A 16,298-nucleotide genomic window follows, 5' to 3' on the forward strand; every position below is an offset into this window, starting at 1 on the left:
AAACACTACACATTTAATATGTTGTAACTAAGCTTCAACTCATTCGCTATAAAATAACAGTCAAATCTCAAAGATCATGTTCTATACAAGACCAACACCCTCCAAACTTACTCTTGATGTGCTTAACAATAATGAGGACCCTAGCCTAGGTTTACTTTCAATTATATAAATAAATCACATTGAGAGTCAAATGCAACCATAATGGAAGATGCATCTTCCATTAATCAAACAATTAATTATTCTAACAAACATTCTAAATTTTTATAACCTTGTCCTAATCATTTTTATAAGATTTGAAAATATTAAATAAATCATTTTCTTTTTTTTTACATAACATACCATTAAAAATTTGATGAAAAAAAATAACCATAAAAAATTAGGACATGCCAAGGGAGTAGCAAATAGAAGGGGAAAAAAGAAGAAGAAAGATTGAGTATATTTTTAAGGCCGGTTGTTTACATCATGATTGAATGATAAATGTTATTTGTACAACCATTTTATGATAACTTTTAAACAACTCCCTCTTATTTATAATGTTGTCGCCATTTGAGTGATGATGTATTGAAAATTTTAAGCAAAAAAAAATTGATTTTAGTTGGCGACGAATTTCAATTCTAGTTCATGTCAAATTTGCCCTATGTCAAAATTTCGTAGACTTCCTTTCATACCTCATGGTAATAATTGAGTCATCTTTTGATCTGGTTCATTGTGATGTTTCGGATCCTTTTCCAACATGCTATTTTTTGTTTTGTTTCTTGTCATCATTCCTTTGTGATAATCTTTTTTGAAGTGTTTGGCATGGTTGGAAAATCACTTTTTTTTTTGGTCAAGTAGTTTAGTGGCTAGAGCTCACACAATTTAAATGTGGAGAAGTGGAGTGTCCGGGATTCGAACCCCGGCTCCTGCATATAATATGCAATATCCCTACCAACTGAGCTAAGCTCACGGGGATGGAAAATCACTTATTAATTGTACCTAACATTTACTGAACTGTCCAGAAAATATAATGCAAATTTATTAACCAAATATCGACTATATATTACTTCATTTGTAACCATTCTTTCTTTTGGCTCATTTCCTTTTTGCTTTTGGTTTTTGTCCTTACTATTGTTTTGAGAACTATTTGAATTTTTTATTGTATGATTGCTTGGCTGGCATTTGATCATTTATTTAGTCACCCAAATAATCAAACCATGCAGAACAAAAAAATATATGTATCCACGTATGATTTTAAGCCTTCTCTTTCCACTTATTATATCTTACTCAACATGATTAATAAGATCTACACCCTCCGGTCATTAATATAAGCAAAAAACTACATTTTAGGTTCATTCATTTAATGATGAATATGGTCTATAATAAAGACTATGTGCATCATTAAATAAATGAACCTAAAATGTAGTTTTTTGCTTATATTAGTGACCGGAGGGTGTATATAGCATCTTCCTTCCCTTGTTTGAAACTATTAGGCAAAAATATTTGTGGGTTATTATTTGAATTTCAATACTTTTAAAAAGAAAACTTTTGATTAAATGATTAGTTGAAACTTTTCCTATGACATTCAAGCATTTATGAATACAATAATCTTATGCATTGTTATTAAATAAAACAAACTATCAGATCTGTATATATTTGGCAGTACGTTGTTATGCTTGACATTCCACAATACATCTAATATTGTAAAATTAAATTGTGGACAGGACAATGGTAGCAAGTTCAACAGCATTGAAAATATAAGCTTTAATTTTTGATTAATTAATAATTACACTACTTTTAATAAAAAGTTATTATTTATTTTGGTTGTTTAACCAATGCTATAAAGGCACCGTTTAACATTCTCCATAATAAAATTATGTGTAGTAGTCTCCCAGTTTTAGCAATTAACTGGGCCAACAAAGTGAGGCTTAGATTACATCAGGGGCATGACTATGAGTTCCAATTAGGGGAGGTAAAATTGATGGATGGTATTTTTTTGAACAAGAATTGATGCATGGTATTAATATGGATTTTGATCATAATGGTTGGATAAAAAAAAATTCATTAATCCATTAAAATTCACTATTATTTTTTGTTGAAAAAAATATTACATCCATCCAATTCATCCATTATTAAATTCATGAATACTTGTTTTTTGGTTACATAATATTTCATGAATACTTAAACAACGTTTGTTTCATTATATTAGTTAGAAAAGCATTATCAAAATCATAAAAAGAGGAAATCATATTTGTGGATAGATCATTAGAAGGAGAAGTTATTCTCGTTAACAGGGTAAGGATAGAAATCATCTTTATTTATTATTATTATTATGTAATAAACAAATGATGTTCACTAAAATTAATAATTCTCACAATAACCACCAGGTCCTCCAAATTGAAGAGAATACCCAACATTTCCACTTTGATCACCATAATATTCAACACCATAGCAAACAGTGCCAGCATCGTTGTATTCTTCTACGTAGTCTTCAACAGGTCCATAATCTTTTCTAGATTCATTCTGAAATGTAACATGAATAAAATAGCATCCATAAATGAAATCATCATTAATTAGGAAAGTGTCCTGATCCCATTGGAGGACTGAGAGCATTTGTAGGTGTTACTGTGAACCCACCCCATCCCACTTTAGAAAATAAAGCCGCTGGAAAATATCCAATATCCTTGTCTACCACATGTAACCACCAATTTCCCTTTTCATCCTGGACAGACACCATATTACTTTTTTGTCAATATAAATTTTATAACTAATGTTTAATAAACAATGAATAAAAAAATATGGTTAACAAGATGATTCTACTAATAATTAGAAATCGTAATTCCACTCTTTCTTCAAGTGAATACGCCAACAAAACAACTTTGTCAATCAATTGAGTTAATTAGTTTTTTTTTTCTTCAAGTAGTCTAGTGGTTAGAATTCGTCTTTTTTCAACGTGAATAAAAGGCATAAACCAATGAGTATCCATACTTCATAGATAAAGAGGGTAACTCATCTTCGATGATTCTTATTTTGAATGGTCACTCATTCGACTAACTAGACATCAACTTATACATAATTTGGCTATATGTCATTCTCTACTAACAACATATAATATTTTTAGGCGTAAACTAAAGATAGATGAATACTAATGTTATGTATTTTTTTTCTTTCAAGGATGAATACCAATGTTATGTAAAGAGTAAGTTGTATATAGTCTAATATTCCTTATATCATTTCTATGAGTTGTATACCTTGATATAAGTATAGCATGAAAATTATTTCTTTACACATTAAATGATATAAATACTTTAAATGTAAAGTTCGTATAAAGAGATGACCTGATGAAGAGAAATTGGCAGCTCGATCATCACTCCACCATAGGTAGATGTTTCACCTACATCCATACCGGGGTAATATGATTGGTCTGTCTGAATGAAGCCGGGGCACAACATGTTGTAGCATCCGGTCTTGAAATTATCTGGCTGTATATTTTTGTTTTTTACATCATGTTATATTTTAAAGAAACAAAACTATCATTTTCAATTTAACTATATTTAAAAAATATATATAAACATGAGTTCATTTAATGAGAACAAATTTTATGAACATATGAAGTATTTTCTATATTTTAAGTAAGTGAAGACTAAAACAAAAACTAACATTTACTTACCGTCCATACTGAGTAGATATAAGTTCCCCCGTCATTGTATAATAGTGGAGATACCTGCCATTATGTATGTGATGAATTAACTATTATTTTTCATACCGTTAATTTTTTATTTTTTTTAAATTATATACATAAGCATGGTTCTGGTTTTAGGATAAAATAAGAATGGAACAGTAGGATAAATTAAAACTCACATGCCATCCAACAACGATTTTATTAGTACCATCTCCTTCTCCATTTTGAACAAACACATGACCTGCACTTGATTGACCCTTAACAACTTCTGGATTATAAACACTAGTAGTTCCTCCGACTCCATAGTAAGGACCACCCTTACTATTAAGAAACACATTAGCATACTGTAAATTCATTAGTTTCACGTATTACTAAACAAAGTTATATATTTTTAATAGGAATATACTAAATAAATTGAAAATTTAGTTAATCATGTGAGAAACATTACATGACTGATAGCGCCGTCATTTTCATTTAGGCTATGTTCATTGAATAAAGATTTTCCTCGAATGAGATCATCTTTGATTATCCTCCGAATAGGGACAGTTCCTTTTGGACATCTAACCTTCTCAAACCCGTATGCATGTTTAGTTGGTGAAGTCGCTGCACTTGTTTCATTAATTTTTCTTTCAAAAGTTGGTTTTCTCTACAACAAAAGAAAGAAAAATTTTTAACATCAAAAGAGATTTTATACGTAATAAAAGTAAAAATTGAAAATCAACTACATTAAAAAAAATGACCTGTAACTTATGATTTTTTAGTAAAAGATGATCAAAAGCTGGTTGTTTGTGAATATCAACACAATCAACTATATACCCTGACTTTGTCTATAGAAACCACAAAAATTATTAAAAAGGGTGATGAAATTAATTAAAACACGAATAAAACAACTGTATGTGTAAATTTATACCTGGATACTCTTGACATGAGACCTGTTAATAAGGTTAAGTTGTCTCTCGAAATCTTCATTCAACGAACTATGCCTACCATCAACCATGTGGCCAATACTGCTAGTCATCAAACACAGAACAAAGAACAATGCATGAGTTATTTTCACCATTCTCTTGTTAAAAGTAATAATTTGACGATGGATCATAATAGTTCAGTATATTGTCTATCTTTTTTTTTTGGTTGAGGAATGGTATTTTTCCTATTTATACATCAATGCTTCAGGAAAATTTAAATAATACAACAATGTAATTTAGGTAAAATATCATAAATCAATAATATTTTTTGGGTTTTAGTCAATAAAATGAATTGAATGCATTTTTTTTAATCAAGTTCAATGCATTTTTTTTTTGGTCAAGTTCAATGCATTTTTTAATTGAGGTAAAATATTAAAGATTAATAATATAATTTTTATACAATAATGCATATATATACATTGACTTTCAGGACATATGAAATACTAATACAATACTCCCTCCCTCCCATAATAACTGAGTCATTTGAAAAAAAAAAAAAAAAAAAAAAGTGTTCCAAAATAACTGAGTGATTTTACTTTTCAATACAATATTAATTACATTTTTTCATTTATAACTCTAATTAATATTACTTTCATCATTCTCAATTTAATTTATTCCACTTTAAATCTATGATAATGGAGAATGCCCCAATACTTTTTTTTTTTTTTACAAAAACAAAATGATATGCATTCATTCAAATCGAGAGATTACATCATTAACACCGCTAAAAACGTAAAGGATGAATCTGCGAACAAACTCACAGCATCCAAGTTAATAGCATATAACGGCATAATGCCGGCAAAAATATATGATAAAATTAAAGTGACTGGAATATCCATGGCCTCCGGATCTGCAACGTTGACGCCCAAATCTTTGATTGAATAATCGATCTTTCAATATGAATCAAACGAACACCACACGAAGACGGGAAATCAAACAACGCCGCACAAGACGACGAACAACAAACCACCACACTTAGATGATGAAATCACAAAGAAAAAACAAAAAAAAACCTAGATCTATGTGAAAATTATTTAGATTGAAATAGAGAGAAAAGATGAAGAATGGTGATTTCATGTCAAAAATTGACCCAAAATCATCCCTCAATGGAGAAACTGTAAGAGAAAACCTAGAGAAAGAAAATTAGGGCCGGCTTGTTGGAGAGATCTTACGACAATTGTTAGAATGCACCAATACTTAACAAGTGCACTTAAAACTATTTTTCTTTCTCCTTCATTTATACATTTTTCTTAATACGTGTGAAATGAGCTTTTGGCTCAGTTAATCTGGGACGGAGGGAGTATTTTAATTGAAGTCCAATATCTTATGTCAATAATTTGAATTGAATGCGTTTTTTTTTTTTACTAAATTTAATACATTGGTCATTTTCTTTAGGGATAATAGTGTTTTACCCCATGTAATATAGGTCATTTTCGATTTTCCCCCTGTAAAATATTTTATTTGAATTTCATCCCTTTTTTTTTTTTTTGAGAGCTTGAATTTCATCCTTGTAATTTGAGATTTTTTGATTTTGGACCTTCATGGAAAATTTTGCTCATGTAATTTGAGCAAATTTAGGTTTAACCCCCCCTGTAATTTGAGCAAATTTTGGTTTACCCCCTGTCATATCTTCGATTTTGGTTTACCCCCTGTAATCATGAAGGTTCAAAACAAAAAATCTACAAATTACAAGGACGAAATTCAAAAAAAATATTTTACAAAGAGTAAAACCGAAAATAAATTATATTACATAAGGGTAAAACACCATTAGTATTAACCCTTTTCTCTATATGCTTTTGGGATAAATAATGCTTAGACTAATACTATAATATATGTACATTTCAGTTTTTCTGTAAAAAGTTTAAGAGAGGGACAAGCATAAAAAGTTAGCAAAACGAATGATTTTTAAAATTATATTAAAGTTAAATTTAATCAACGCCAATAAAATAACAACTTCCCATAATCTACTTTTAGCAAAATTGACTTGTTGCAATGGACTTGAAAATACACGAGGTCAAATGAGAATGATAAAACACATGAAAGTAATTTCCAAAATTCTCATTATGAGATAACAACTTCCCATAATCTACTTTTAGATGCAACGAAGTCAACAAATCACTTAGGGTGTGTTTAGTAGTTGATCGTTTCTCCATTTGAACACTAACATATAAAGTTGATCATTTCTCCATTTGAACACTTCCGTTAAAAACTATTTTTAATTATGTCATTATAAAATTTCAAAATAATATTAACTACTAATTCATCAAGTATATCTTTATTCTACCTTATTAATAAAAAATAAAACATTATAAAAGTATATACAAGAAAAAAATTGTATTATATTCCTGCATCTGTGTTGTTGTTTTGGGTACGAAATGAGTGAGGAGTATTTTTGCAGAACCGTATCTATAGACATAATATCAAAATCAAAACAATGAAAAGGAAACTATAGTTTTTTTTTTTTACACGTCTATGTTATATAGTAATTAATATCAATGTTGATTAAGCTTTTGATTAGTTTTCATTTAAAAAGAAAGAGGGAATTCTTCGCCACCATCTCTCAAGTGGAATGATTGATGTCTACTCAATACGCATAAAAAAACTTTCTCAAATAATATGATGCTATCCAGCTTAGAAAAGTAAATCGATGTCATACTTAAGTATATATAAGGTTAAATGTCACAAGTTTCATAAACTTTTTCAGCATCGATCAAATTTTGAAGATCAAGGAGAAACTATATAATACAGGCACAATATCGTCCACCGCATACACTGGTGTAACTGCCTTCCTAAGCTTCAATTGTTTCAAATACCTTTTCAACTTCCACAATGGTGTTTCGAGCTTCATCAATTTCAGGGCTTTCCTTTTTATCAGTCTCATTCAACAACTCGGCCTGAAAGCAGACAAATATATACTCACATAAAAAGAATTGGTTCATAAACATGCGAACAAAATGTCCCAAAAAACAATTATACCAAATACTACAAAAAGTTTAACATGCTACAAAAGAATAAACAACTTTGTTTAGGTAGTAAGATAAAGCATGTGTCATAGGGCTTTGTTAACATGGCCACCTTAGTGGCTAAACAGTGTTATTGGGGGGCTAGGTGAGACTAGAGAGAGCAAAATGATTAGTTTAGCCAGGGTGTAGCTGAGACTGTTGCTTAGAGAAGCATTTAATGTAGTAAGAGAAGTTGTAATTTCTATGGTTATACTATCAGCATCGAGCTTCTACTAATCCACATTGGCAAATATAGTGTTTTGTCATAGGAGGGGGAGGGCTAGACAACCTATAAAGAGCTGAAGAAATGGAAGCAGATGGCTATTGTTAATATGACTATATGGCAGTGTTTGAGCTCTTCTATTTGGAGCATGGTTGATTGCAGAAGTTCATTTCCAGCAATTTCATTAGAGGATCATGTCAGAATTGCTGGAAATGAACTTCTGCAATCATACATTCAAGCCTAAGTCTTGATACAAAGCAATGCCACGTGTGATAGAGCATGGAACATGGGTGAAAAAGCTTATGGGCTTAAATCATTGGAAGCCCAGGATCAGAATTATATGTGTAAGGAGCCCAGGATCAGGATTATATGTGTAAGGAAAAAGAAATGCTTAGGGGAGAGAATTAGTTACAAGTGAAGAGTTGGCAAGTTTGTTAGACCATACAACTCATGTAGTAAGAGGAAGAGTAAAGGGTAGGATATTAGTAGCTTGTTTGTTATTGGCAGAGAAATAGCTTCTCTTAGGAGCTTTTGCTATGAGATTAGGGTGGTTTACTCATTGCAATAGTATGTTTTCAATCAACAATACAACTTTCTATTTCGCTTGAATTGGGTTCCAAACACCATGACAGCAGGTGAGTATCGCCCGATAACCCAAATCTTAACTCAAAGCAAAGGTTTCTATTACAGCGACTATTAGACTCTCAAAATGCCACAGTTGAAAATAGAAAGTTGTAGAAATCAAATTGAGAAAAATGTAGCATAATATGAGAGAAGCCAGCCACTTGGTCCCAGGAAATAAATACTTAAACACTAATTTTGTCTCAAACCAACATGTTATGGATCAGTGACTTAACATTACTCCTGTTGCAATATCTATTTCATATAATTCATATAATCATTGGCAAGTATCGTCCTCCATTGGAAGAGTTAATGAAGTAAGCTGAGTTATTTAATTATAAAGGCAAGGCACCAAATACTGAACATGTCAGCATGGTTACCAATGTCCATGACAAGACAGAAAAGTAGAAAACTAAAATATACAGTGACCATAGAAACAAGAAATATATGTACCAATATTCCTTTCAAGTCTTCCAAAGCGGCCTCCAAACGCTTGCGGCAGTCAGGAATCATCATCCTTGACTCACCCAGCACATTTTCCTGTCCAATCAGGTCAGCATAATACATAATTATCTTTTTTACACAGGAAAGAAAATGACAAACTAATGGCAAACACCACAAAATGTCTTATTTAAAATAATGAAAATCCGTCTGTACAAAAATTAAGATTTTTTTATTATAACTTATAAGCTTTTCTAAAACAGTAATCAATTCGAAAACATTAAGAAGTTAAATCAATGCATGAAGCACAATGTTTAGGCATGCCTGCTGCTTGAGATCATAAGGGTCAGCTCCTTTGTTCTTCATATCAGCTGTTTTGGCAGCTTCTCTCTCAACTTCCTTTTCATAAGAATGCAGCTCCTTCACAAGTCGTTTGCAGGTACTCGTCTTGATTTTCAGGCTTCTTACAGTATCCATTGAATTCCTATACCAAAACAAAAACATTTAAATAAAAAATATAAACAAAGAAACAAACTTCAATGTAAAATTTGTTTTTCTAAATCACAATGCACAACATGTGATATCTCAATCTTTCCCATGCTCTGATGCAAGAAGAAAAAAACAACCCGTCATTTTTATAGAAAATTCAACAAACAAGGTAACCAAAAGAAACCAATCAGAATTCAGAACAACCCAATAAACTTTTCCCCGAAAATCTTCCATTTCCCATAATTTTAGTTTCATACCTTCATTATTGCTAATGAACCATAAACTAGCATGAACAATGTTTTGTATTTCACTCAAAATAATTAAGAAAATATGTTATCTTTGTTTTTGATCTATTCTCTTTATAAGGATAAGACAGGGTCCTCTACTTTACCATTAAATTTTAACTTTTTGCCATAAATAATGAAACATACGCATGCATATATATTATACTTCCAGGTTTATGGTTTATCTTATTCACTATTTTTTATGCTGGGGCACTCTATTTCCTAATATTGTAGTTTCATTATTGCAAACAAATCATAAACGCACAAGAGCGATCCATATTTTACTCAAAATGATTAACAAAAATTGTTACCTTTGTTTTCAATCTATTCTCTAAGATAAGGATCAGGCAGAGTCCTCTACTCTACCATTAAGCATGTGTTTTTGTTTACACGGTGGGATACCCAGCAACCTTGCGTTTGGCCAATTCTACAAATTTGAGCTTCGTTATTTTCACGTTTTATGAGCCTTGGGACACGAGATTTTGTATAGTAACACCCGACCAAACACAGTATAAATTATAAATTTTAATTCTAGCTATCAACAGTGAATAACATACACTGATTTTCCAGCTAGTTATTTTCACATTCCTATCAATTCTGAAAATTATTCTAATACATATATATATATATATAAAAGTTATCATGTTAAGCACATATAATAGAGCATGGAGCAGAATATTTTGACCCATAATCATCAATGTAAACAAACAACATGAAATTTTCACATATCGAAAGTCATGATCATTAGAATATAAACAAACAATAAATGAAGTTTTCACATGACAAAAACTCACATATATAAGTACATTCTTTCAAGCAGTTTGATAGACACACTTGAAAATTTGAACAAACAGTTTACACAGCTTTGATTTATTAATTTCAATAGCAGAAACTTACGAGATGCTGAAAACTAGATCGTTGAAATTGCCGTGACTAGGACAGAGAAGAAAATCTGCCCCGAGTAATAAATCATGAAATGAGTGCAGCGACTCTATTTCACAAGTTGCAGTTAGATCTAACCTTGGGTTCCCGGGTAATAAATTGGGCAAAAAAAAGACGGGTGTCATTTCCAGAGTTATCAATGGCGGACCATGACGAAAAGCCAAAAATCCACCATATGGCCTTGTCATATTCGCCACAAGACATCCTGGTCCCGCCGTCCTTCACAAATTGGTAATGGCAGTTGTCAAAAATTCTGCCACCGAAATCCACCATGGCGGCGCCACGACCAATTTTTGACAAAACTTCATTTAAGCATATCTTAAGGTAGGTGTGTGCAATATCCCCTAGAATCAACATAAGCCTAAGCTCTGCTTAAAAAAGAGGAAGAGCTCCTATTGGAGGGGAGTTCTACTTCAAGTTCAACTCCTTTCTTCAAATCCAAAAACTCAGCTACTTCCTTACCATATAGAAAATCTTTTGTACGCATAAACATATCTAAAACCATTCCCCCCCACCCCCACCGCACTAATCAATTCTCCACCTCGTTCTATCATTTTTCAGCTTATATTGTTACACACTCTTAACTGTTTCAATTACCCTAAACTCACAAAACATAATACCTAAACTCTAAACCTAACAGGAACATAGATTTCACTATCAAAACAAAAATACTTGAAACAAAACAAAAGAGGAATATTAACAGAATAAAACTCTGGTGTAGCATCAATTCATAGTAGAGAAGAGATTGAGGAGACATATGCAAAAAGTGGACCGGTGTATTAAGTAGTAGGAACAAGAATGTAGCCACAAAAAAACTACTAGTTTTATGCAAAACAAGATTCAGCAGTTTTGCCTTGCAACCCTTCCTATCTTATGTCAGACACAAAAGAGCATATATATGAAGCATTCACAGTGACAGTAATTAAGCACCCACATTAAGTTCCAGTACAAAAAAATGAAAGAACGCACAAAAACAGTATTTTCTGATAACAGTTGTCAGTTGCCATTGTTAGTTTAGGATCGTTTGTAAGGAATCCAAGGGTAGAGAGTATACTCCAAAGGCAACATATTGATTAAAAGATACAGAAAATGAGTACAGGATGTTTTATGTGTATAGAGCTTATGGAGGATTAACACACAAAGCACCTACTAACAAAGTCTAACTATCTTTTATACTTCTAATACCACTGAAGGATAATCTGATACTGTAAAACTACCAGTGATAAGATGCAGGAAAAGAATGGATCCATTGTGAATCCTGTAGGCAACATATTATCATGTGTGATACACTCAAGTCTCCTACGATATGCTTAAATCACGAATGCATCCCTTGTAGAGGGTGTGTGATTGAAGGGAGATAAATGTCTTTTGCAAAATAGAGGGGTGTAATTTCCAGAGTTATCAATGGTGGAAAGCCAAAAATATGCCATAAGACGTCCTGGCACCGCCACCCTTCACAAATTGGCCATGGCAGTTATAAGAAAATCTGCCACCGCAATCCACCATGGCGGCGCCATAACCAATATTTGACAACACAAAGAGTATGTGCAATTTAAAGGTAGGTAGGTACGTGCAATTTCCCCTAGAATCAACATAAGTCTATGCTCCACTTATGAAACACCAAGAGTGCTTATTAATGTAGGAAAATTATACTTCAACTCCATTCTTCAAATCACAAAACTCAGCAACTTTGGCATATAGAAAATCTTCTCTACTCACCAAACATATCAAAACGCTAAACTACACAAACAGAAACCCTGAACTCTAAATATAACAGGATCACAGATTTGACTATAAAACAAACAAGATTGAAACATAACAGAATAAAAATGGGATATTAACAAAGTAAATCCCTAGAGTATCATGAATTTAGCTACTTTTTACCAAATAGAAAATCCTCTCCACTCATCAAACAAATCAAAAACCTTTCTCTCCTGATTCTCTACTTTCACCTATCTTTTTTCAGCTTATATTGCTACACATTTCAACTATCTCAAATGGTGGCTTCTAGGGTGAGGGCTCAACTATGTCCCTCGCCCAAAGAATGAGTTGACCGTGATTAAAAGCCATTAGATGAAGGAACTTATAAGATGGTATCATGTGGTATCCACACCAGATCGGACCCAACAACTTCATTATTCTTCTCTCTCCCCCTTATCACGTCTTACCCTCCATTTGTTACGGTCCACCCCCACCTTTCAGGTCTTAGTATATCTGTAACCACCATCTCCAACTTATATTTTGCAAACATTTGGAGCACCCAAAAATCACCAATACAAAAGTGAATGATTTTTATTAAAATGGAATACAACCCTAATTACATGAGTTAAATGGAACCGAAAATCAAATCACCATATGCTCCTTTCTTTATTGTGTTTTTTATTATGGGATTTTGCTTCTTCAATATTTTGGAGAGAGAAAGAATGTGTAACGCATAGAGGAAAATAACAAATATCAATGTCTTATAGAAACCCTAAACTTCAAACATATCAGAATCATAGATTTCACTATAAAACAAAAATACTTGAAACAAAATATGAAAATTAGCAAAGTAAAACTTTAATGTAAATGAACTCTGTAACATCACACATTTGATCGAAGTCGTGTCCAATGTTCGACATATGTTAGTGTCTGACACCGACACAAGTGATTATAATCAATTGTAATTTTTTCAAATAATTAACTGTGTCAATGTTAGTCTTGTTTCCAGTGTCGGTGCCTCACATGTATAAATATATTTTTTCAGGCATTTGAACAAACAGTTGGTATACACACTTGAAAAATTGAATAAACAGTATAAACATGTTTGATTTATTGATTTCAAATTCAGATTTCAAAAAATGGGAAGGGAATGTTGAAACTTACGAGATGGGGAAAACTGGAATGTTGAAATTGCTGTGACTTGAACAGAGAAGAAAATCACGAAATGAGCGCAGTGATTCTATTTCAGAAGCTGCGGTTTTAGATTTAACTTTGGGTACGCGGGTATTTTTACATACCGGTTTCTGAATCGGGTACGGGTTTTTATTTTATTTTAGAGAAATGATATTTGTACAACTATTTTGCTACAATTTTTTGACAACTTTCTCTCTCATACTCACATGATGTTGTTATCCTCACTCTTCCTTTTTCTCTCTCCATTGTTTTTGACCAATCAAAAGAGAGAAAAACAAAGTTGTAATTAAATGGATGTACAAATATCATTGCTCTTTATTTTACTTAATTTCAGTAAATTGGGTCGGGCTGAGGGACTCTTATGCAAAGGGTTTCTAGTAAATAAAAAGTGATATTTTTCAGGGTTAAATATGTTTTTGGTTTCTATACTATAAAATTGGGAACTTCTGAATATAATTCTTACTTAATTTTAATAGGTTTTTTAGTCCCTACAAAAAAAAATTACTTCTAATTTTAATCCCTGTTACAACAATTTTTTTTTAACTATCCTTAAGCTCTTAAACTTTTGAACTATTTTTGTTAGACAAGTTTAGAACACTATCAAAGGTTCATTTACAAAAATTTAGAATTTTTTAACATAAAACGAATTGAATATGAATTTTTTAAAACGGTAAAAGTTAAAGATAAAATTAACTAAATCTGGACGTAGAATTCAAATTTTGCGATAATTTTTTGCAGAGGAACTTTTAGCAACATTCTTAACACGGCTGTAAAAAAGTTGTTCAAAAAATCAAAAGTTTAAGCATAAATTAAACAAATTTGAATTGAGGGAGACTAATATTGAGTGCATAATTTTTTTTTTAGGGACTAAAAGAACTATTAAAATTAAATAACGAATAAACTTGAAATATCCCAATTTTATAGGGATCAAAAACATATTTAACCCTATTTTTTAAACTCCACACTTACTCTCTCACCTTCACAATTCATCAAAATGATTCTATGATAAAAAAAAATTATTAAAAGTATTCTTGAAACTCCACACTAATAATTCAAGTGATTTCATTAAAAAAAAAAAATACCAGATTGAATTTTAATCCTCTTCAAATTTTAGTTTGCTGAACTCAATCTAAGAAAGTTGAGTAGGGATTTAGAATTTGATTTTGGTCCAACCTGTGTTCATGCTGCTATGTTTAAATTGGTTCAAACCATCTGTGTTGCTTAGTATTATGATATTATTATTTATTATGAATTTTATCTAAGTTCAATTCAAATTTTATTTTCCTTTAAAAAAAATCAACTTTTCTTTTCGATAAATTCAATTCAACCTTTTTAATAAATGTCTTTTGAAACAAGTTTGAAAAATAATCCAAGTTTTTTTTTTAAAGAAGTTTGAAAAATAATTTAAGTTGATAACAGCTTTATTATGTTATTCTACCTTTAGCCTAACATGGAAAGACAGCCAAGGGTATTTTCCATGATACATAAGTAAAAATAGTGTTCATAAACACATGTAACGGAATAAAGTTTGGATCTATTTTGCACTTAAATTATAAAATTATAAATTTGATATTAAAAGTGTGCATTTGTATCAATTCTTAAAGCATGAAAAATTCTTTAAAGATGTGAAGACTCTAAGTGTATCTACACCGAGATCAATTCTTACTCTCAACCTTTGAGTAGTGGAACAAGAAAAACTAGAGCATATTTATGTTTTGTATTGTTGTGTTGTGTGTCGTGATCAAATCACTTAAGGTTTATTTATAAGTCACACACACTCTCATCAAATAGGAGGTATTGACTAATCTTAATGACCTTTTAATTTCATATGATCAATCATGATAAAAAGCAATTAACATATCTTAATGTTAATTTACTTGAAAACCTGTTTCTTCTCATGATAATTATATATATATATATATATGTGTGTGTGTGTGTGTGTATAAAGTCGTACGGTTGATTCCATATATATACATATATGACCAACCATTGACCCTTATCAATTTCCATATATAAATATACATAATCATTTGATAGTATATGACGTACACTAACATTTACTTATTTGTTTAATTATTTATTTATTTCAAAAATAAATAATATGCCTAATTTATTTATATATATTATTTGTATTCTTTGTACTAGCAAAAATACAATAATATTTCACTTAGAAAATTTATATTTTGATTAATTAAATTCTTCAATTTAATGATCAAATAATAAAATAATTCTTTAGCAAGAAATAGAACACTTGTTTGTGTGTGACCCTATAGGCTCAATACTAAACTGGTAATAGATTAATCAAATTAATATATTAATCAAGGTAGGCATCTACTAACACTCCTTAACGTCCAGATAGTATGAAGTATTATTTTACCTTCAAAAATCAATTAGAATAATATAATATTTTTCTTCCGTCGTTACAACTCTTCTTAACTCTAGAGCATGGTACAATTGTCAAACTCTAATAAGTTAACATATATTACTTAAGAAACTCATTTCTTCTTTCATTCAATTTCCCTGATCAGGGTTTTTAATTTTATCATAGAGTTCAAACTCATTACCAAGAGTTGACGGATCTCATCTTGATTAGTCATTAATTATATAAGTATTTAATCGTATCCAATATCCTTTCAACTAGCACCCTAAGGTATTAGGTGTTCAGAATCAAAATACAATAAATAACATGTTAATTACCATGACAATCTCAGGTCAAAGAAAATCATTATATTCTTTCTTGAGAATTTTTCTATTAGAAATTCTCAGTCGAGTCAGTTC

General features: G+C 30.9%; 2 protein-coding genes across 3 annotated transcripts; both read right to left on the reverse strand.

The window, feature by feature from the left end:
- Positions 1-2,292: 2,292 nt before the first annotated feature.
- Positions 2,293-4,768, reverse strand: LOC11431549 (uncharacterized). Its single transcript, XM_024785257.2, has 7 exons — positions 4,569-4,768; positions 4,399-4,485; positions 4,107-4,304; positions 3,838-4,002; positions 3,647-3,700; positions 3,315-3,458; positions 2,293-2,698 (listed from the first exon to the last, which is right to left on the reverse strand). Exons 1-7 carry the CDS (start codon positions 4,752-4,754, stop codon positions 2,546-2,548), a joined length of 987 nt encoding a protein of 328 aa, XP_024641025.1. The 5' UTR covers positions 4,755-4,768; the 3' UTR covers positions 2,293-2,545.
- Positions 4,769-7,217: 2,449 nt separating this feature from the next.
- On the reverse strand, positions 7,218-13,646 carry LOC11431550 (tubulin-folding cofactor A). 2 transcript variants are annotated; one of them, XM_024783412.2, is made up of 5 exons: positions 13,491-13,640; positions 9,995-10,110; positions 9,235-9,394; positions 8,923-9,009; positions 7,218-7,517 (listed from the first exon to the last, which is right to left on the reverse strand). In XM_024783412.2, the coding sequence occupies exons 3-5, from the start codon at positions 9,385-9,387 to the stop codon at positions 7,413-7,415; spliced, it is 345 nt and encodes a 114-aa protein (XP_024639180.1). In that variant the 5' UTR covers positions 9,388-9,394; positions 9,995-10,110; positions 13,491-13,640; the 3' UTR covers positions 7,218-7,412. The 2 variants fall into 2 exon arrangements, with proteins under 2 accessions (XP_024639180.1, XP_024639179.1); XM_024783411.2 differs by lacking the exon at positions 9,995-10,110 and having other exon boundaries at positions 13,491-13,646.
- Positions 13,647-16,298: the final 2,652 nt, after the last annotated feature.

This window comes from Medicago truncatula, chromosome 5 (assembly GCF_003473485.1).
Source record: "Medicago truncatula cultivar Jemalong A17 chromosome 5, MtrunA17r5.0-ANR, whole genome shotgun sequence".
NCBI lineage: Eukaryota > Viridiplantae > Streptophyta > Magnoliopsida > Fabales > Fabaceae > Medicago > Medicago truncatula.